Source organism: Vicia villosa, unplaced genomic scaffold, assembly GCF_029867415.1.
Source record: "Vicia villosa cultivar HV-30 ecotype Madison, WI unplaced genomic scaffold, Vvil1.0 ctg.000780F_1_1, whole genome shotgun sequence".
Taxonomy (NCBI): domain Eukaryota; kingdom Viridiplantae; phylum Streptophyta; class Magnoliopsida; order Fabales; family Fabaceae; genus Vicia; species Vicia villosa.
The window spans coordinates 532,842-555,350 of NW_026705349.1; the positions used below are offsets into that span (position 1 = coordinate 532,842).

At 41.6% G+C, this 22,509-nt stretch overlaps 1 protein-coding gene across 1 annotated transcript; it reads right to left on the reverse strand.

Moving 5' to 3' along the window:
- Window positions 1-2,166: 2,166 nt before the first annotated feature.
- LOC131631165 (uncharacterized) lies at window positions 2,167-2,985 on the reverse strand. The gene has a single exon (XM_058901937.1). The coding sequence runs from the start codon at window positions 2,983-2,985 to the stop codon at window positions 2,167-2,169; it is 819 nt and encodes a 272-aa protein (XP_058757920.1).
- Window positions 2,986-22,509: the final 19,524 nt, after the last annotated feature.

Consider the following 22,509-nt stretch of genomic DNA (forward strand, 5'->3'; position numbering starts at 1 on the left):
AGTTGGACACCAAAGAAGACACACTTGCTACCGAGAACACGCCGCTAGTAGTTAGTTTCCAATGGAAATCATCATGGTCCATGGTGTTCGGGGTAATGCTATCCAACAACACTTTTAGATCCCTCATAAGAAGAGAAATGGCCGTGGAGGTACCATATGAGGCTTGATGAAGCAAGTTTGGCCCCAAAATGTCCAAGCCGTCAATACCCATGGGAGCACTTAAATTCCAAGAGAAAACACCGTTATTCCAAGAAATGGCCTCACTAACCTTGCAAAGTTTATTGGTGGAAAGATCGAACAAAAGCGAAAAGGATTTGCAAAGAGTTTGATCACCCAACCAACAACTATGCCAAAAAAGAATGGTGTTGCCTTTCTTGAAGTCACATTTTACCCAATCGTTGAAGCCTTCAACGGAATCCTCCTCTTTGAAATCGTTAAGAATGATATCTTTCCACCAACTAGAATCGTCCCGGTTTAGAACTTCCCCACTAGATGCTAGCACTTTAAATTTCGGATTTTGATATCTCAAAAGAAGAAATCTACTCCAAATTGCATTATCCTCCTTCAAGATTCTCCACTTCCATTTGAGAAGAAGAGATCTATTCATATCGCTAACATCTCTAATACCTAACCCGCCTTTCTCCTTTGGTTTATAAACATTCTCCCACTTCACCCAATGAATGCTTCTTTTGTTCACATTCCCATTCCATAAGAAATTACTAAGGAGACCTCTAATCTATTGGATAGTTTTGCTTGGAGCTTTAAAGAAAGAAAGAGTAAAAATTGGAATAACATTAAGCACCGATCCAATAAGAGTCGCCCTTCTGCCTATGGATATGTTTCTCCCCTTCCAAGACGATAATCTTGACTTGATATTAGCAACCACATCCTTCCAGACTCTCCTCTTACTAGCACCTTCTCCAACCCAAATTCCAAGAAATTTGAAAGGAAATGAGCCTTTTTTGCAAGAAAGGAAAGAAGTAGCCGATGTAGAAAGCCACTCACCTATATGAATGCCGAAAATGTTACTTTTGTGAAAGTTGATTTTCAAACTGGAGACAAGTTCAAAGCCTCGTAACAACACTTTCATACTCCAAAGATTATCACACGTAGGTTCTCCTATGGTTATGGTATCATCCGCAAATTGGAGGATATCCACAAAATCATCTTCTCCATATTTGTACGGTTTAAAGTCCCCCACCTCCACCGATTATTCATGAGAGCGCTAAGGCCTTCCATAGCAATGACAAAAAGAAAGGGAAAAATAGGATCACCTTGACGTAAACCTCTTTGAACTTTGAATTCTTTGGTGGTGCTTCCGTTTACCAACACGGACATGTGACTAGTGCAGATACAAGATTCCATCCATTTCAAACATCTCTTCCCGAACCCCATTATTCTTATAATCCACCTAAGGTAATTCCAAGAGATAGAGTCGTAAGCCTTTTCGAAATCCACTTTAAGAATTAGACACCATTTCTTCTTTCTTTTAGCCCAATCAAGGATCTCGTTAACCATTAAAACCCCATCCATCATACTCTTACCCGGAACAAAAGCGGTTTGATTAGGAGAAACCAATTTATCCAACACACCTCTCATTCTAGCCGCTAAAATCTTTGCAAGGATCTTGTATATGCTCCCCACTAAACTAATAGGGCGATACTCTGACAAGTCTTGCGGATTCTTCTTTTTAGGGATAAGCGCAAGGAAAGAGGAAGTGATAGCTTTGACAAGCGTACCTTTAGAATGGAAGTCGTTGCAAAGCTTCATGAGACCATCTTTAAGAAGAAACCAAAACCTTTTAAAGAATTCCAAAGAGTAACCATCCGGGCCCGGACTTTTGTTCCCATCACACGACCAAATAGCATCCTTAACTTCTTCTTCGGAAAAAGGTTTTTCTAAATTCGAGGAATCTCCAAACGATAAAGACTTCAAATTAATCCCTTGTGGCTCCGGTCTAAAGCACGCCTCTTCTTTAAAAAACCCTTCGAAGTGTTTGAAAATGAAATCTTTAATCTCCATGACCTCTTCCATTCTACCCCTCCTAGTCTCAATAACACATAAGGAGTTCCTTCTTTTTCTATCTTTTAGGGAATTGTGAAAGAAACGTGTGTTATCATCCCCTTCGGCGAGCAAAAGTTGTCTCAATTTAAGTCTAAGTAACCCTTATTTTTTGTTTATGTTTTCCCAAAAATCCTCCGCCACTTTCAACCTTTTGTTAACCACATCTTCCGGAACGTTACTTGCAAAACGAGCAAACAAGTTATCTAAAGAATTCATTTCTTTCACATCTTTGTCAATTTTGAGGTCTATCCACCCATAGACCGTTTTGTTCCACCAAGAGATCCGACTTTTAAGAGTTTTCAACTTTTCAACCAAGCAATAGTCTCCTCTTCCTTTAACTACCATCTTTCTCCACTCCTTTTCCACAAAACTCCCAAAATCGTCATGCTTAAGCCACAAGTTGTTGAACTTGAACGGCTTAGGACCCCAATCCTTTCTATTCTCTTTCAACCAAATGGGAGCATGGTCGGACACGTCCCTCTCACCTATATGTTGCCCAACCACCTTCCAATCTTCTACAAAACTCTTCGACAGAAGGAATCTATCGAGCCTACTCATAGCCTTCCCGTTACTTTTGAACCAAGTAAACTTGCCACCAATAGTGGGGAGATCCACCAAATCCATTGCCTCTATGAACTCATTAAAGAATCTTAACTCCCTACTATGACCACCGTTAGTAACTCCAATTCTTTCATCTAAAGAAGAAATAGAATTGAAGTCTCCGCCAATGCACCAAGATCCTTCAATGTTATTGTTCTTGAACTCGCAAATATTTTTCCAAGTCCTCCTTCTAGTAACTTTGTCACAAGAGGCGTAGACATTTACAAAGTAAATGAGTTTACCCTCCTTCTCCACACATAGACCAAGAAATCCTTCGCCTCTAAAACTATAGTTTAGAGAAAAGAAATCTTTTTTCCACATGGTAAGAATGCCTCCCGAAGCTCCGTTAGCATCCAAAAAAGACCATTCAACATCGATATTTCCCTACATCTCTTTGACTACATTCAATCCTATTCCACTAAGTTTTGTTTCTTGAATGAAACAAATATCAACGTCATCTTTTTGAATTAGAAATCCGACTCTCTTACGCTTAGCCCGATTCCCACCTCCACGCAAATTATACGAAAGAATTATCATGGGGATACATGGATTTGGGTCCCCTTTGTCTCCTTCTCCCCTTTGTGATCCCTTGACTCCATATTCTTCAAGCTTTTAATCGGGTCGAATTTGTCAGAAGTGTTTGTGATTCCCAGCCTTGTTATAGAATTCCATAACCCATATGAAGCGTCGTTGTACGCGCCATATGTTCCTCTATTGTTGCAGTTCCTTATATTGGAGCTAGAGATGGATTCACAAGATAATGGAAGTCCTCCCGAGAGATAGTTCTTCTTGGCAAAAAGCTTATTTTTGTTGTTGAGATGAAATTCAGAACTCAGAGGTGTTTCCAAATCTTGCTGAAGTCTGCGCTGGATAGGATGAGAGAAATCCAAGACTTTTTCTCCTAAGTCCAACACCTCCCTGATTTTTTTCCTAGTTTTTTTTGAATTTTCTATGAATCATAAAGGAACATAGTGGACAAAAATATATAAAGTTAATAATCCAGGATTCAAAGGTAAGGACTAAAATCCCCTTAATTTAAATTCTTACCTTTATACTTGACTACTGATCTTACCGAGCAGATCAGATGGCCAGCAACAAAGAAGGCTTGAAATCCGGAGCGGTTGAAAGGGGAAAAATGGTTGTACCTGTGAGGCACTCTGATGCCAAAGTAAGTATATAATCCACAAGGTACAACAAAGTGAGAGATTTTAGGGGTAAGAAAAAGGTTACCTTGCCCTCTGAGGTTAGAGGGCTATTTATAGGATAATCCTAAGCGAAATTGGCTCCGCTTTGCAAGGCGTGGATCCAGACGACGCATGAGCTGGCCGCTACCGGGCACGAGACTCTCTCGTGCTCGGTTATGTTAAGTGTTTTCCCGGAGCGGACCGGGGAGATTTTCGTGCGTGCGTCCAGGGTGCCTTGGGCCGAAAGCTGGATTGGCCCAATAAGAGTGATTAGGCCGGTCCAGAACAGGAACCCCCCAAGTCGTTGCTTCTGCTCGAGGGAGTGACGACTTAGAGGGCGTCGGTCACGGGAGACCTTCTGGGAGAGCAGACCTGGGATCTCCGAGGGAGGTCGGTCCCGGGGAGTAGAAGGGTCAGGTCGGGAGTCAGGAAGCGTGTTGCTTCAGAGTTGTCAGTTGGTGGACGTGTCACATTTAATGCGAAATGATGGCTACCCTACTCGTAGACTACTAGGGTTAATGATGGCCATACCGTTTCCCAGAGCTCGTGTGTGGCGCACGTGAGGTTCTCAATTGCCTATAAATATCAGGGGTTATCATTTTCCCCAAAATTTTCAAATCCTTATGCTCTCTACTCTCCGCCGCCGATCGTGAGCTCTGCCACAGTGTTCTTTCTTCAATCTTCGTTCCTTCCATCAGAATCTTACTTGTAAATTCGTTTTTCCCTCTATTTTCAGCTTTTCATGCTTTGATTGCTTTTAGAAATCGTTTGCATGTGGTTATGGTAGACTTTTAGGAACGATTTTGAGGAAGATTTAGGAGCTTGTTGGTGGTAGACGGCGGAGATAGCAAATTCCTCCATCGTTGATGGCTGTACACAATTGAATCTTTTGTTTAGAGCCACCTCCTGGTTTGTTGATTGTTGTTGTGGAGTTTTGGTCACGTATTAGTGTGTCTTTAGTATTTCTGTAGAAAAATGGATCATTGTCACGTAGCATGGGTTTTTGCCCTTCCCTTTGGCGCGAGTCTGCTTTTGCTCAGCGACGTTTTTCCTTGAGAAGGGCAAGGTCGAGGGGCGATTCGGTCCCCGGGCCGTTGGTGCACCCTTTCACTCTGAACGATGGTGGAAGGGTGGATTTGATTGAACTGTCGATCCTGCCGGGGATGCCTCCAGGAACGGGTGGTCGGTCCTTATCCCGGCTGAGGAGGACCGTATCTGTGATGTGTACGCCCCTGATCTGATCCCAATGTATGAGGTGTTCTTTCGGGAGATGGGATTCCGCGTGCCCTTTACCGAGTGTCAGATGGTTGTTTTCAACCACCTGGAGGTGGCCCCCGGGCAGCTTCATCCTAATTCGATCGCTTTTATCTGGGCGTTCGAGCTGACCTATTTCCATTTGAAAATAGCGGCGACGATCCCTTTGTTCTTGTTCATATTCTGCGTGCAGCGGACGGTGAGGGATGGTCGTTTCGGATGGGTGTCCCTGAAGCAATCTAGGAAGGTTTTTAAGTCTTACTCGAACTCTCTGAAAAACTATAAGCCTCGTTTCTTTCTTATCCGTCCCCAGTCTCGGGAGGCCTGTGACAGTGTTTTCGCTCGAGTGCCGACCGTAGACATTCACGGTCGTCCGGTGCTTAACGATATTGGGGAGCCTGTCACTGCTCGCAGGCAAAAGTTCAGGTTTTTCTGGTCTCGGGACCATTTTGAGTACGGGACCGACCAATATATTACCAAGCTTTCAGATTTGGATGAGGGTGCTCGGGCGGATTACGCTATCCTCCAGACGTTCGTGCAGGGTCTTCCCCCGGTCGCTAAATTGGATCAGTCGGGGAAGCCTGTTGTTGATGAAAACGGGGCGATTGTTAGAGAACCGGGTGTGATTAGTATAAAGGAACTTCTGGCCAGCGGGACCGATGAGGGTGCAATTGCCTATTTGGGTATCTACCCCCTTCTTTCGTTTCGCGTTTTAATTTATCATTATTATTGCTGTAGTTTTTGGTGGCGATCTTATGACGGGCTGATTCTCATGTTTTTCGTGTATTTTTCTTTACAGAGTCAATGGATCGGACGCACCATGATCAGATGCTCAGACAAGCGAGCAAGGCCAAAGCGGTTGTCAAAAAGAGTGCTGGTCCCAGGTTGGCTGTTGTGCAGAGGTCCCCGGCGACAGGCTCGGGCGCTTCCTCTTCCTCCCCAACTGCTGTTGGTTCCCCGTTACGGGCTTCTGACCAGGGTGAATCCCTGAGGCCGGTTACGGTGCTTTCTTCTCCTCTCCGTCAGCAGCCGGATTCGGACGCGCTAGTTCGTCACAAGCGGCAGAGGGTCGAGGCCGTGGATTTGACCTTGGAGGAGGCTGGCGATGTCTTTACTCTACCCTCCTGTTTCCTTCAGCCCCGATTCTTCGAGGGAGGGCCTTCTCTGACTATTCCTCGGGAGGAGTCCCTCCATATTGAAGGCCTGGATCCGTCTGTTCGTCAGCATTTTTTGGTGCAAGATACTGCTGCTGTGGTCAGGGTTCTCGAGCTAGCCACTCTGTTTGCCCGTTCGGCACCCTTGTCCGTGGAAGCTGTGAGGAGGCTCGAGGAAGAGGTCAGGGCTAAGGCATCTGCTTTGGAGGAGCGATATCGGGAGTTGAAGGAGCAGTATGAGGAGCTGGCGGCCGTGAAAGCTTGGTTGAGTGCTAAGGAGGATGCTCTGGCAGACGTGCATGGCCAATACACTTTGCTCTCCCGGACCCTGTATGGAGCGATGTTGTCTTCCTCGGTGAAGGAGGCTTCTCTTCGCCGATCTCAAGCTCCTGATGAGGATGAGATGGAGGAGGAGAAAGCCCTCTTGACCTGGGCAGATTTGATCCAGTATATGAGAGTCCTGGGGGTGATTGTGTTGCTGCTGCCGAGGACACCTATAATTCCACTGTGGCCCAGCTTAAGCTGAAGAATCCTGGGGTGGAACTGGTAACCGAGGGCACCGGGCCGTACCATCGCATGGAGGGCGACCAGATCGTCTCCCCGGATTTTGGGGACGAGCTAGGGACTCAGGAGACCGGAGAAGTTCAAATGAAAGAAGGTGAATGAAGATTCTGTGTTAAGTTTTTGGCCTGCGTGCCATTGTTTTTTTGTTGTTTATTTTTCGGGGGGTATGCCCCCCGTTTTTGATTTGTAAAGATATTATCGGCTAGGCCGTCACGGCCGTAGTCGGGCACACTTATCGGGCAACGTGCTCGTTTTAATTTGCAAGTACTTTATTTTTAACGGCTTTGTTTATTGTGCCCTTTTTTACTTTTTCGAAGTCCGCGTTTATGCATTCTGACTTCTTGGACGGTGTGTCGCTGGTTTCCAACGTCTTTGTTCTTTAATGACTTGTCCATTTCCCAAGCGTTTCTGTCCCCTTTCTTCTTCTATAAAAGGAGGTCTCATGGACCTTTCTCTCTTCATTTTTACGCAGGAATGGGTGGCGCCAAGGGAAGAAAGGTTTCTTCGACCTCATGCTCTCGCGGAGTGAAGGAGGTGAAGGAGAAGAAGAAGGTTTCGACCGGTTCTGCCTCTCGTCCACAGGGGGTACGGGGCTTGGACGCGCATGCTCAGTCTTCAGGTGTGAGAGTCGTGATTAACGCTGATGGTTCTGAGACTGAGTGGGATGAGGATTGGTATCAGTATCTTCATTCGGAGGAGTTCGCCCGTCGGGCAGAGTTACGCGTTTCTCTTTTGTTTGATGTGTATCTTGTAACTCTCATGGATGATGAATAAAGTACTGTTGTTGTGATTTTTGCGTGTCTATTTGTTTTTTGCTTAATTGGAAGATTTGCTCGACTTTAGTGTATTGATCGCCAAGTGTGTGGAACTATGGTCGATTGTCGGGGACATGTGCCTGGCGGCGGTGAGCCTCAGGCCTCGTTGTGCTGAGTTCTGAGCCTCATGGCGTGAACGGTCCCCTCGCGAGCGGGGTGTTCTGTTGTCATGGTACTTGTTTACGACGGGAATGCTCGGTTAAGAGAGCAGGCTTCTGTCTTTTTGTTTCATCTGGAGGTGCTCGGCGTGTACTGGCCGCACCTGCGTTTTAGCTGTAATATTGCTTGAGCTTTTCAGCGTTCCAAGGTCGAGCGAGTTCTTCTCCTTGTAGGTTTTCCAAATAATATGCCCCGTTTTCGGTCTTTGCCCAGACGCGATAGGGGCCCTCCCAGTTTGAGGCCAGTTTGCCCTCTCGGGAGTCCTTGTGGTTTCTTTTGAGCACTAGGCTGTCTACCTCGAATTCTCGTTTAATGACCTTTGTGTCGTGTCTTAAGGCGATTTTTTGTTTGAGTGAAGCTTCGCGCATAGTGGCTCCTATTCGGATTTCTTCGACCAGGTCGAGCTCTTCTCTAATTGCTTCGAGGTTGCCCTCTGTTTCGAGGGGTTCCTCGACGCACCTGGTGGGCACATGTACTTCGACGGGGATCATAGCTTTTGTCCCGTACGTAAGTCGAAAGGGAGTCTCCCCGATTGTGGAATGGGGGATGGTACGGTGGGCCTAGAGGATGCTGTGTAGCTCCTCGACCCATCCCTTTTTGATTTTGTCTAGTCTTCTTTTGATGCCCCTCAAAATTACTCTGTTCGCGGCCTCGGCTTGCCTATTCGTCTGGGGGTGTTCGACTGATGCGAAGTGTTTCTTAGTTCCTAACTTTGTCACGAATTCTTGAAAACGCCCGTCGGTAAACTGGGTGCCATTGTCGGTGATGATAGCCAGGGGTATTCCGAACCGGGCGAGGATGTTTCTTTTGTACAAACGTAGTACATTTAGAGATGTGATTTTGGCCAATGGTTCGGCTTCGATCCATTTGGTGAAGTAGTCGACCGCGACTATGAGGTATTTGTTCTGATTACTCTCGGTCACGAATGGGCCAAGGAGGTCCATGCCCCACCACGCGAACGGCCAGGGAGATGACAAAGACTTGAGTTCGTTGGGGAGCGCGAGGTGCATGTCCCCAAAGCGTTGGCACTTGTCACATTTCTTTACGTATTCTCTAGCGTCGTGCTGCATGGTGGGCCAATAGTATCCGACTCGGAGTGCTTTCCTGGCGAGGGATCTTCCCCTAGGTGTTGGGAGTTAATTCCTTCATGTATTTCTCGGAGTATGTGGGGGACGGTGCCCTCGTCAACACATTTAAGGAGCGGTATGGAGAACCCTCGTCGGTAGAGTCGATCCTCAACAAGGACGTACGAGCAGACTCTTCTTCTAATTACGCAGGCCTCCTTAGGGTCGCTCGGCAGGAGATCGTTCGTGAGATAGTTGTAGACGGGGGTCATCCAGCAAGATGCGTCTCCGATCGTGCTGACGAGCGTTAGCCCGGTCGGAGGTCCGGTGCTGGGTCTGGGCAGTATTTCCTGGATCACAGACTTATTGCCCCATTTCTACCTTGTGCTGGCGAGTTTCGACAGAACGTCCGCCCGGGCATTATGCTCCCTCGGGACATGTTTTACTTTGGCGCTTTTGAACTGGGCCGTCTTTTCGCGCACGAGGCTCAAGTATTCGGCGAGATGGTCACTTTTGACTTGGTATTCTCCCGAGATGTGTGAAGCTACCAATTGGGAGTTGGTGAATACTTCGATCTCTTTGGCGTCCAAATCGTCAGTGAGACGTAGCCCTGCGAGCATTGCTTCGTACTCTGCTTGGTTGTTGGAGGTTGGGAAAGAGAGTGATAGCGATACTTCTATCAGCGTTCCTTCACCGTTTTCTAAAATGATGCCTGCTCCGCTTCTGGACGAGCTGGAAGCCCCATCTACGTATAGGGTCCATTTCCGAGCGCTGCATGTCGTCGTGTCTGGGAAGGCCATCTCGTCTACGAAGTCCGCTAGGACCTGTGCTTTCAGTGCCTTTCTTCCCTCGTACTTTATGTCGAATTCTGAGAGTTCTAGGGACCAGCGGAGCATCCTTCCGGCCATGTCGGGGCGACCTAAGAGTTGTTTTATGGGTTGTTCAGTGCGCACGACTACGGTGTGGGCCAAGAAGTTGTGCCTCAGTCTCCTGGCTGCCGTGATTAGTGCGAGGGCGACTTTCTCGATCTGCTGGTACCTGATTTCTGGGCCTCGGAGTGCTTTGCTCGTAAAATAAATGGGCCTTTGGCCTTCCGGGGTTTCTCTGATGAGAGCGGCGCTGACTGCCTCGATAGCGACGGCTAGGTAGAGATAGAGGATTTCCCCAGATTCGGGCCTCGAGAGTACGGGCGGGCGTGAGAGGGCTTGTTTCAGGTTAGACAGGGTGCGTTCGCATTTGTCCGTCCATTCAAAAGTTGTCTCCTTTTGGAGGAGCTTGAAGAGTGGGAGGGCATGTTGGACCGACTTGGCTACGAATCTAGATAGTGATGTGAGCATGCCGTTTAGGGATTGGATGGATTTTTTGGAGTTCAGTGTTGGGAACTCTGAAAAGGCTCTGCATTTGTCCGGATTCGCCTCGATCCCTCGCTCTGTGAGGTAAAAACCCAGGAATTTCCCTGCGCGGACTCCGAAGGTGCATTTCTCGGGGTTAAACCTCATTTTGCATTTCCAGGCTTGTTCGAAGACCTTCTTGAGGTGGGCGACATGGTCGGTCTCTTCTTGGGACTTAACGATCATGTCGTCCATGTAAACTTCGAGCATATCGCCGATCTCCGCCTAGAATACCTTGTTCATCATTCGTTGGTATGTAGCTCCGGCGTTTTTCAGACCGAAGGGCATTACGTTATAGTAGTAGTTGCCCGACTCAGTCATGAAATCCGTGTACTTTTTGTCCGTTTTAGACATGGGTATTTGGTTTTACCCAGAATATGCGTCCATAAATGATAAAAGTTTGAAACCTGTGGAATTATCGACTAATTTATCTATGCTAGGCAGAGGGTAAGCGCCTTTAGAGCAAGCCCTGTTAAGGTCGGTATAGTCAATGCACATGCGCCATTTTCCATAAGATTTTTTTACAAGTACAACGTTGGAGAGCCAAGTAGTGTACTTGGCTTCCGATATGAATATAGCCTATAAGAGGTCCCTAACAGCTAGTTCGGCCGCGACCGTTTTTTCCGGGGACTGCTTTCTTCTCCTCTGGGCGACGGCTTTGCACGCGGGATCGATCGTCAGGTGGTGGCACGCTACTTCTAGATTGTCATACCCCAAAATTTGCCCACACTTTTTAGTGACAAAAATTTTCGAAATTATTTTCAAAATTGGATTTTTATAAAATCTTGGATTCCTTTACATCGACATCCTGAATTTTAAAAATACTCAATTTAAAGTCTATGTTAAAATATAGTAGTTTACTCTTAAATTACTTATATTTTAATAAATAAAAAATGCTAGCCGACACTTCATACACTTTCAATTGCCTTTTTATTTCAAACAAATAACATAGCACAATTGGTAAGGAAGGAAGGCTTTGCAAGTAGAAGGTCACGGGTTCAATTCCTGCTTGGTGCATTTCTATGTTTTTTTTAACTATTTTTTATCTTTTTTTTTTTGCACCAGGACGCACCTGGACACAAGCACGTCCAGGTTCTTAATCTTGGTCATCAAGAAAGGTCCATGGGCCTTTGGGTTGGATCTTTTCCTTTTTAGGATTATTTTGACCTAATTCTCACTCTATAAATAGAGACTCTTCACTCTCTCTTTTTGGATCAACAATTTTTTAACAATTCTCTCAAATTTCATTCACACTTTTTAAGTTTTTTTACACTTTCTACTATTTTTTAATCTTATTTTGGCCGATGATTTTTATATGAGGCCTTCCACCGTTTTATTTTCAATTTCTAACTTTGTTTTAATTTTAATTTCCTCGACAGTATGGTTGTATACATATGGACATTTTTTCATATTTTTATTCACAGTAGATCCAATAATTTCTATTCCGTACCTCTAACAAACACTCACTTACCACATAACAATTTCCAAATCCTAGATTTCTAGCTTACACCCACATTTTCTAACGTTTTTTTATCAAATATTCTTACTGTAACATGAATCATTTTATTTTCACGTAAGCCATAGACAATTTGTCTTCAGTCCTCACAAACTATCTTTGCGAACTCTCAAACCATGAAACTATAATCAAGATCTTTTAAAATACAATATAACGTAATCACAAAAAACAAGACAAGAATGATAAACCGGATTCTGTTTTTTTACCCGTGACAATATCAATTAATTACACTGGTTTAACTTTGATTCATCACTATCATTATGTGGTTGTTATGTTGCTTGGATATTTGTTTCAGATTCATAATTCATCACAGTGCCGATCGGAGCCTCAACCGAACAGCAAGCCCATTTGTGAACACAGCTTCAAAAAAACAACAACAACAACCAATTCAATAAACCTGCAAATAATTTTAAACATTCAATTTCTATACAAGATTCAGTCTCATAAATCAGGTTCATAAACACAGTTCACTTGATACAATTATCTTCTTTTTGCAGGAAAAGGACAACACGGTTTCAAGTCGAAAGAAGAGAAGAAGAAAATTCAAAGCTGTTATCGGAAGCTTCAGAATCTTCGCGCACCAGAGAACCTCACCTCCTCCGGTCGGACCACCAGATCCGCCGTAGCCGTCAACTACCACAGCGCCCTTCTCCGACACGCAAACACCACACGGACATCATCTTCGTCCAAGTTCCAAACGAATCAATCAACAGCGGAATCGACACCCAACAAACGACGCATCACTGAACATCATGGTTTCGATCACCGACGCGGGCTCGACAACGTTTGCAGAACCACGACGGATCACCGTTCTTACTCTTCAACAAATTGCGCTCAGCTGCAAATCAGACCTCACTTCTCTGAAGGTAATCCTTGCCTATTGAATATATATTTCCTGTTCAAATTAGTTGAGGTAGATGATGATTCATGTTGATTTAACGCTTCAATGTTTGATTTCTGCGATTGATGTTGATATGTGTTGTAACGATAATTCATTCTCCATGTACAGTTAGAGATGGTAGTTTATTGTTCTGTTTTGTTGTTTGGTTTGTTTTTCTGGAAAATTTGAGAAGTAACAGAGATGATGAGAGTTGAGCAGAGTGAAAAAGGGGAGATGTTTTCACGTGAACCGAAAATGGAGATAGGGAGGCCAATTTGTTTAGTTTTGTTTTTTAGGGTTTTGTTGTTTGTTTTGGGCTTGGATGGATTAAAGCCCAATCCAATTTGCTTTGCTGCACCCTATATTGCCTCAATGCACCTATCTTGTGTGGACTGATTGGTTTATTTTAAGTTGAGCCAATAGCTCTTTTGAAGCCCAGCGATTTTACCTGTAATGCACCCTCTTTTTACTGTTTCGCAATCCCGTTTTATTTTCTTTTAGTCTTCACTATTTTTCTTTAATATTTGTTTAAATTCATAAAAATACAAAAATATTTTGTTTAGCTATATAATTAGATTAATTAACTTTTTCCTCTTATATTAAAAAACACAAAAATATTTATTTACCTTTTTTAAAAAATGTTTTTTTTATGGTTCATGTGTCAATTACTAAATTTATTTTAATTAATTTTTTACTTATTTTTGCTCATATTTATGCATCACTATTAACACTTTCTTGTTTTTGCGAGGTACCATATTTGAGCATTGGACTACCTTTGTTTCTAACTTCTAATTTTCATTCGGCTTTGTAATGTTATTTTAATTTTTATCCTCGTTCGGTAAAATTGTAATCCCCCATCCCCGAAGCCATGTAATAGCGTAGGATTTAAATTTCCGCTATTTACTTTCCGCACCATATAAACTGCTATATAATTGCTAGATGTATGCTAATAGGATTGCATGACGAGATAAACTAACTGAACGCTAGCTCACTAACATCAAGATAACATATCTAAAAATAACACACTCTTATTCACACACTCACCTCTAGGGTACGCCCTCTTGGTTGCCTTCGAATATAAGGTCGTGTCCCTCGAATATAGAGGTACCCAATAGCAAATTTCCCTCGATTAAAAATCATCAAAGATCATGGTCCCTCGATGACCCTCGATGTTGCCTACGAATACATGATCTAGTCCCTCAAACTGTTGCCTACGAAAAGATGATTGTTCCTTTGAATTTGCTAAAGGTACCTCTATCATGTTGCCTTCAACGACCATCAATGACCCTTTCGATGTCCCGTATACGTCCAATATAAACAAGGACTACCTACTTCTATATAGTATGGATATAGTCCTAGGAAATTTAAAAAGCATAGAAAAAGACCAACTATTTAGGGTAGTGCTCTTAATATGCCTAACTCAATAAAAAACATCTTTTCAAAACTCTTTCGAAAAACTAAGGCTACGCATTTACGCTAAAGTCCTTATGTCCATTTTCAATTCAAAACAAACAAACATGAGCTAAGCAAATTAAGAGCCCGTAGATAACTACGGATGAAAAGGGTGCTTGCACCTTCCCTTTTCATAACTTACCCCCGAGCCCGTTTTCTTTTAAAAAGGTCTTTTTCTGTACTTTTTACCTTTCCTAACATTGGACAAAATAAAAGTCGGTGGCGACTCATGCTCACTACAACATTGTTGCATATAAAAAATTAAAGTCAGTTCACCGAGTTACAGAACTGGCGACTCTGCTGGGGATTCTTTAAGAGGGGTATACCTTAGGGCTTAGTTCATTGTAAATGTTTTTAATTGTTTGTTTGTATGCTTTATTTTTAAGGAAAATGCTTGGGTTTGTTATTGTGTGAAAGATCCTACACCCGGATCTGAGTACCTTAGGTAAATGGCATGAGATCAAGGAGACTGCACAGCGTATACTGATGTGGTTGATCTGATGGCCATCGTTAGTGTGACACATTGGTTTGTCCTGGTGTTCCTTGGGATCCGACTCGAGGAAATGCTTGGCTACCGCGTGGTGTCATTAAGCACTAATTCGCCCCTAGACCCTTAGTTGAACTAAACTTTGGCCTTTTAGAAAGTAGCGAGATGACTGGCTTTGGTTCCGACTGAAGTTGGTTGATACTCGAAGCTACACTCATATGGACTGGACTTTCGGGACCTTTTCGGTTGGTGATTCGATCGCCGAACTGAAATAAGCGCCTTCGAGAAAGGTCAATGATATGAGCTCCCTAGAACCCGATCTTTATCTAGGACAGGTTGAACCAACTAAACTTCAGTGGGAGGGTACTTACCTTTGAACTTCATGCAAGCCTTTAAACCTAAGGCTACTTGTGTGACTTGTTTGTATTCATTATCTAACCGTTGGTTTTCTTGCAAATAACCTAATCGTTTGGTTTCCTTGCAGGATTTGTTCATACCCTAACAGGTTTTGTGTGTAGGACTTACTTGTCCATATTACCTTATGCTTTTACCTAACATGCTGACTAACCTTTTTTAAAGGATCTTAGGGATTCATAACACATACTTTCCAGGTACTATGGAAGGACTATCAAGAGCCTAAATTTATATCAAGGGGCAAGAGGATTTATTTTCCTCTAGCCAGATGCCTTCAAACTCAAGGGTACAATTCCTATCAAGGGGCAAGAGGATTTATTTTCCTCTAGCCACATGCCTTCAAACTCAAGGGTAAAATTCCTATCAAGGGGCAAGAGGATTTATTTTCCTCTAGCCACATGCCTTCAAACTCAAGGGTAAAATTCCTATCAAGGGGCAAGAGGATTTATTTTCCTCTAGCCAAATGTCTTCAAACTCAAGGGTACAGTTCTTATCAAGGGGCAAGAGGATTTATTTTCCTTTAGCCACATGCTCTTAAGCTCAAAAGTATCATACCCTGAATCAGAGGCTATGACCCACTGGATATGGTGAGCCTGATTCTTAAAGAAGGACGTTCAAAGACGGAAGTCGAAGTTCTTCAACAAAGTTGCAACTACATGTCAATGTTGCGAATTGGGTTTCAAAAAGATCCTTGAAAGCATTGCATATGCATTTGCATACATATCATTGCATAACAGGTTTCGAGACAACGAGCTTTTCATTTTCTGCCTCAAATCCCTAAAGCTTGATACTTACAACTCCTTTGTGGCTTTGTCAGAATCTTCTTCTTAGAAGTAATCTGTAGTTCAGATACGAACACTTGGTTTGATTTCCTCTCTGGGGCACTTGGTCAGTCGATCGATAATTGCCAACTAGTCCGAGATAAGGTACAAGACTTGATTGATGCAAAGGCTATCATATTCACACCTGCAGGCCAGATTTGAAGTTCTCCTTCGACTCAATGGACCTTCTGAAGCAATAAGTCCATACGGAGAAAATCTCCTCATTGTTGGCAATTCGTAATTTCTCATGCATTTTCATGCGTAATCTTTTTTGTTCTTGTTAATACTGTCTATATGCAATACTTGTTTGTTTTTGAACTATAATAACGATGCATTGGATGTGTTTGTCTTGTAAAAATTCATTCGCTCTCGCTCTAATATGTTCTTATTTGCTTGTGATACCAAGCTCTCTGTGATAAAGCATGATGACTCTGAAGGGAGAATGACGAACACATAATACCAATAATCTCAAATGGTGTGCTTTCGAGTAAAACCCTGTTGATGATGTACAGGCATTGTTTCAAATTCCCAAACACTGGAGACATAAGGAAGTTAATCCCTTGTCAACCCCTTTGAGCCTTGAAGTAGGAGTTTTCTTTTCTATACGAAAAAACCCTCATATTTAACCCAGGGGCAGGGTAGTGCTCAGTTAACTTGATCGAGCATTCAACATTCATCAGGAGCACGCATCCAAGGATACAACAATGGCTACCTTTCAAAATATTGAGGAAAAGTCAATACCAGAATGGTCATCCCTCGTCAATCAAAAAATGAGGCAGTCACAATATTTCCAATCAATCGAAGACGTCTCAGGGTCACATGATTTGTGCAAAAAAAAAAAAAGGAGAGAGAAAAGAATAAAAAAAAAAGAAGAAAAGAAAAGAAAGTTTGCTGAGTCAACAACTCGAAACAAGTGACTTAGGCAAAAGTTAGGGCATCCCGCGGGATGTCAAACCCGGAATTCAAAAGAATTTGCCCAGGCAAAAGTTTGGGAAACAAAAAAGATCCTCAACAAAAGGGAAAAGTCGTGTGACTATAAATTCAAGATCATGTGATCAGACACCAAGAACAAGATGTATAGTGATTGCCATGACCAAACACCTCATTGATTCCTCAATCATCTCAAACTCCTCTTGAAGAATGAACGCTCACATCGAGTTAACTGAGCTTAGGTTGGAGAACATCACGAAGGGGGTGGGCACCAATAAAATTTCGAGCCTAAAAATCCTTTCTTCTAAAAACCGTGAACCTGGCCACGTTACAACCCTCAAAAGTCCTAATTGAAGCAGGTTTAATTCGAAAGCACACTGTAAAGAGAATACGGTAAACTGACTCCTAGGAGTTCTGCTAAAACGCTTGAGTTGGTATCACACCATCTTTCACAAAAAATCAATGTTTTGACATCCTTTCAAAAAAATCTTCTTCAAATTTCTAGACAAACATGAACTTTGCATTAGAATTATATTTCTCATACTAAACATTCTTTGCATATGAGCAAGTACTTGACACCGGGAAAGCTTCCATCATGAACTGCAGATGAAAAATTTAATCCTCCCAAGGGACAAGTTGTCTTCAGAACTCCGTTGAGTACAAGCGAGAATATCTCAAATACTGATCACCCTCAGGGACACAAAAAAAAGTTGAATACCCTTTTGAGTAAGAATTCATATATTTGGGGCAATCAAGTCAAAACTCGAAGACTCTCTCAGAAGTGTTGATCAACCAAGGTCATGATTCCTAAGTTCATGATACAGGGGCATGTTGCTTATGATAGCACGAATCTCAGAAAGTCCCCCCGATAGATAAAGCTGCAGAGATGTCTCGTACGCTTGGCTCAGTCAATCAAAAGATTGTATATACAAGGGGCATGCCATGTTATTATCTCATTCATCTGGGGAAATCAAGTCAAGATTCAGAAAATCTCTCGAAGTCACAAAATAGTCAGAGAGGCAAGTCTATCACTTGGGGCATGTTGCATTAGTCACAAATCTCAGCAAAAGCTATTTAGCTACTAGCAGCAGGATCAGTATCTCCTTCGAAGTTCTAATTCCAATAATCTCAAGAATCAAGTATCCCAGGTTACCAGCTCCAGTGAAGATAGACTTCCTCATGCAAAGGGCCACATATGGTTAAGAAAATGTTTTCCAACAACAAGTGACATGGGGGCAATGAAAATTGAATCTCTAGGGATCTTACCCACAAAGTTGTTTTTACAACAATATTCCCACAGAGTAATCCTTGAGGAGTTATCTTCAAGTAATCTCTTCCCAACAGATACTTGGCTCCCCAACACCACAAGCTCTCCGATACAATCTTCTTCTCCAACAGGGTTTATTCAAACTCACTGTTCCCAGTAAAGCTGGCACTCACAGTGGAAACTTGGTCAGTTATCCATCTCTCTTATCCCTAATCAGGACACATCAGGATCAAATTGCTCAAGCTACTTTCATCCCCAAGCGGTAATAAAAATCCCCAGCTGGATACCCTCAAACGGAAGACAGGAATTCTCAACACAAACCCTTTGTCATCATCTCCAGCAGCATACAGAGATTTATTTTCTCAACCAGCAATTGCTATACAAAGTTACCAATATGCTTCGATTATATAGTCAGTCCATGCATCATGCACATTACATACATAACATACAACATTCTCGTTTATTTCGAGAACCTCATTACACAATACATGCATCATGACATTGCATAAAACTTATTTTGCCTTTTCAGGTCGTTCCACAATCAAAAGAACATTATCATCCGGATACAGTGCAAAGAAAATTGTATCAACAATTCAATCTTAACGCTCATTCAATAAATACGATTCTGATGCTTCATCCCAGGTCTTTCTCCAAAGATAATTCAAAGAATTTCTCATCCTTTATCAACCTTTCTAGGTAGTCTTTTCTAAGACGTCAACCTTTCTAGGTAGTCTTTTCTAAGACGTTTATCAACCTTTCTAGGTAGTCTTTTCTAAGACGTTTATCAACCTTTCTAGGTAGTCTTTTCTAAGACGTTTATCAACCTTTCTAGGTAGTCTTTTCTAAGACGTTTATCAACCTTTCTAGGTAATCTTTTCTAAGACGTTTACCAACCTTTCTAGGTAGTCTTTTCTAAGACGTTTATCAACCTTTCTAGGTAGTCTTTTCTAAGACGTTTATCAACCTTTCTAGGTAGTCTTTTCTAAGACGTTTATCAACCTTTCTAGGTAATCTTTTCTAAGACGTTTACCAACCTTTCTAGGTAGTCTTTTCTAAGACGTTTATCAACCTTTCTAGGTAGTCTTTTCTAAGACGTTTATCAACCTTTCTAGGTAGTCTTTTCTAAGACGTTTATCAACCTTTCTAGGTAATCTTTTCTAAGATAATTCATATCCTTTCCAGGAACCTTTCTAGGCAATCTTTTCTAAGATGTTCCATCCTTTCTAGGAGCCTTTCTAGGTAGTCTCTTTTAAGACATTTCTTCTGAGCCTTCTTCAAGACATAATTTAAACCTCTCCTTCAGATACAGTCTAGCGTACGAATCATTCTGAATACTCAAAAAGATATTATCCATCAGATACAATCAAGATATATGATTCATCCTGAAAAGCATCTGCTTTACACAGTCATTCTGAAAAAGTATCTACTTTGGATGGCATCTTTAGGCCCATCTCAGACAACACTTTGTCAACAACTGATGGCATATTTAAGCTCATCTCCAGAAAAGGTCCCTATCTCAGCAAGGGCAAATTTCTGGGTATTCTAGTGTTCAATCTTCTTCCACCTTCAGATTCCGACTGACATACAAGTCAATCTACATCTTCAGGTTTAAGAAGATTGAACAGGGGCAACTGTCATACCCCAAAATTTGCCCACACTTTTTAGTGACAAAAATTTTCGAAATTATTTTCAAAATTGGATTTTTATAAAATCTTGGATTCCTTTACATCGACATCCTGAATTTTAAAAATACTCAATTTAAAGTCTATGTTAAAATATAGTAGTTTACTCTTAAATTACTTATATTTTAATAAATAAAAAATGCTAGCCGACACTTCATACACTTTCAATTGCCTTTTTATTTCAAACAAATAACATAGCACAATTGGTAAGGAAGGAAGGCTTTGCAAGTAGAAGGTCACGGGTTCAATTCCTGCTTGGTGCATTTCTATGTTTTTTTTAACTATTTTTTATCTTTTTTTTTTTGCACCAGGTCGCACCTGGACACAAGCACGTCCAGGTTCTTAATCTTGGTCATCAAGAAAGGTCCATGGGCCTTTGGGTTGGATCTTTTCCTTTTTAGGATTATTTTGACCTAATTCTCACTCTATAAATAGAGACTCTTCACTCTCTCTTTTTGGATCAACAATTTTTTAACAATTCTCTCAAATTTCATTCACACTTTTTAAGTTTTTTTACACTTTCTACTATTTTTTAATCTTATTTTGGCCGATGATTTTTATATGAGGCCTTCCACCGTTTTATTTTCAATTTCTAACTTTGTTTTAATTTTAATTTCCTCGACAGTATGGTTGTATACATATGGACATTTTTTCATATTTTTATTCACAGTAGATCCAATAATTTCTATTCCGTACCTCTAACAAACACTCACTTACCACATAACAATTTCCAAATCCTAGATTTCTAGCTTACACCCACATTTTCTAACGTTTTTTTATCAAATATTCTTACTGTAACATGAATCATTTTATTTTCACGTAAGCCATAGACAATTTGTCTTCAGTCCTCACAAACTATCTTTGCGAACTCTCAAACCATGAAACTATAATCAAGATCTTTTAAAATACAATATAACGTAATCACAAAAAACAAGACAAGAATGATAAACCGGATTCTGTTTTTTTACCCGTGACAATATCAATTAATTACACTGGTTTAACTTTGATTCATCACTATCATTATGTGGTTGTTATGTTGCTTGGATATTTGTTTCAGATTCATAATTCATCACAGTGCCGATCGGAGCCTCAACCGAACAGCAAGCCCATTTGTGAACACAGCTTCAAAAAAACAACAACAACAACCAATTCAATAAACCTGCAAATAATTTTAAACATTCAATTTCTATACAAGATTCAGTCTCATAAATCAGGTTCATAAACACAGTTCACTTGATACAATTATCTTCTTTTTGCAGGAAAAGGACAACACGGTTTCAAGTCGAAAGAAGAGAAGAAGAAAATTCAAAGCTGTTATCGGAAGCTTCAGAATCTTCGCGCACCAGAGAACCTCACCTCCTCCGGTCGGACCACCAGATCCGCCGTAGCCGTCAACTACCACAGCGCCCTTCTCCGACACGCAAACACCACACGGACATCATCTTCGTCCAAGTTCCAAACGAATCAATCAACAGCGGAATCGACACCCAACAAACGACGCATCACTGAACATCATGGTTTCGATCACCGACGCGGGCTCGACAACGTTTGCAGAACCACGACGGATCACCGTTCTTACTCTTCAACAAATTGCGCTCAGCTGCAAATCAGACCTCACTTCTCTGAAGGTAATCCTTGCCTATTGAATATATATTTCCTGTTCAAATTAGTTGAGGTAGATGATGATTCATGTTGATTTAACGCTTCAATGTTTGATTTCTGCGATTGATGTTGATATGTGTTGTAACGATAATTCATTCTCCATGTACAGTTAGAGATGGTAGTTTATTGTTCTGTTTTGTTGTTTGGTTTGTTTTTCTGGAAAATTTGAGAAGTAACAGAGATGATGAGAGTTGAGCAGAGTGAAAAAGGGGAGATGTTTTCACGTGAACCGAAAATGGAGATAGGGAGGCCAATTTGTTTAGTTTTGTTTTTTAGGGTTTTGTTGTTTGTTTTGGGCTTGGATGGATTAAAGCCCAATCCAATTTGCTTTGCTGCACCCTATATTGCCTCAATGCACCTATCTTGTGTGGACTGATTGGTTTATTTTAAGTTGAGCCAATAGCTCTTTTGAAGCCCAGCGATTTTACCTGTAATGCACCCTCTTTTTACTGTTTCGCAATCCCGTTTTATTTTCTTTTAGTCTTCACTATTTTTCTTTAATATTTGTTTAAATTCATAAAAATACAAAAATATTTTGTTTAGCTATATAATTAGATTAATTAACTTTTTCCTCTTATATTAAAAAACACAAAAATATTTATTTACCTTTTTTAAAAAATGTTTTTTTTATGGTTCATGTGTCAATTACTAAATTTATTTTAATTAATTTTTTACTTATTTTTGCTCATATTTATGCATCACTATTAACACTTTCTTGTTTTTGCGAGGTACCATATTTGAGCATTGGACTACCTTTGTTTCTAACTTCTAATTTTCATTCGGCTTTGTAATGTTATTTTAATTTTTATCCTCGTTCGGTAAAATTGTAATCCCCCATCCCCGAAGCCATGTAATAGCGTAGGATTTAAATTTCCGCTATTTACTTTCCGCACCATATAAACTGCTATATAATTGCTAGATGTATGCTAATAGGATTGCATGACGAGATAAACTAACTGAACGCTAGCTCACTAACATCAAGATAACATATCTAAAAATAACACACTCTTATTCACACACTCACCTCTAGGGTACGCCCTCTTGGTTGCCTTCGAATATAAGGTCGTGTCCCTCGAATATAGAGGTACCCAATAGCAAATTTCCCTCGATTAAAAATCATCAAAGATCATGGTCCCTCGATGACCCTCG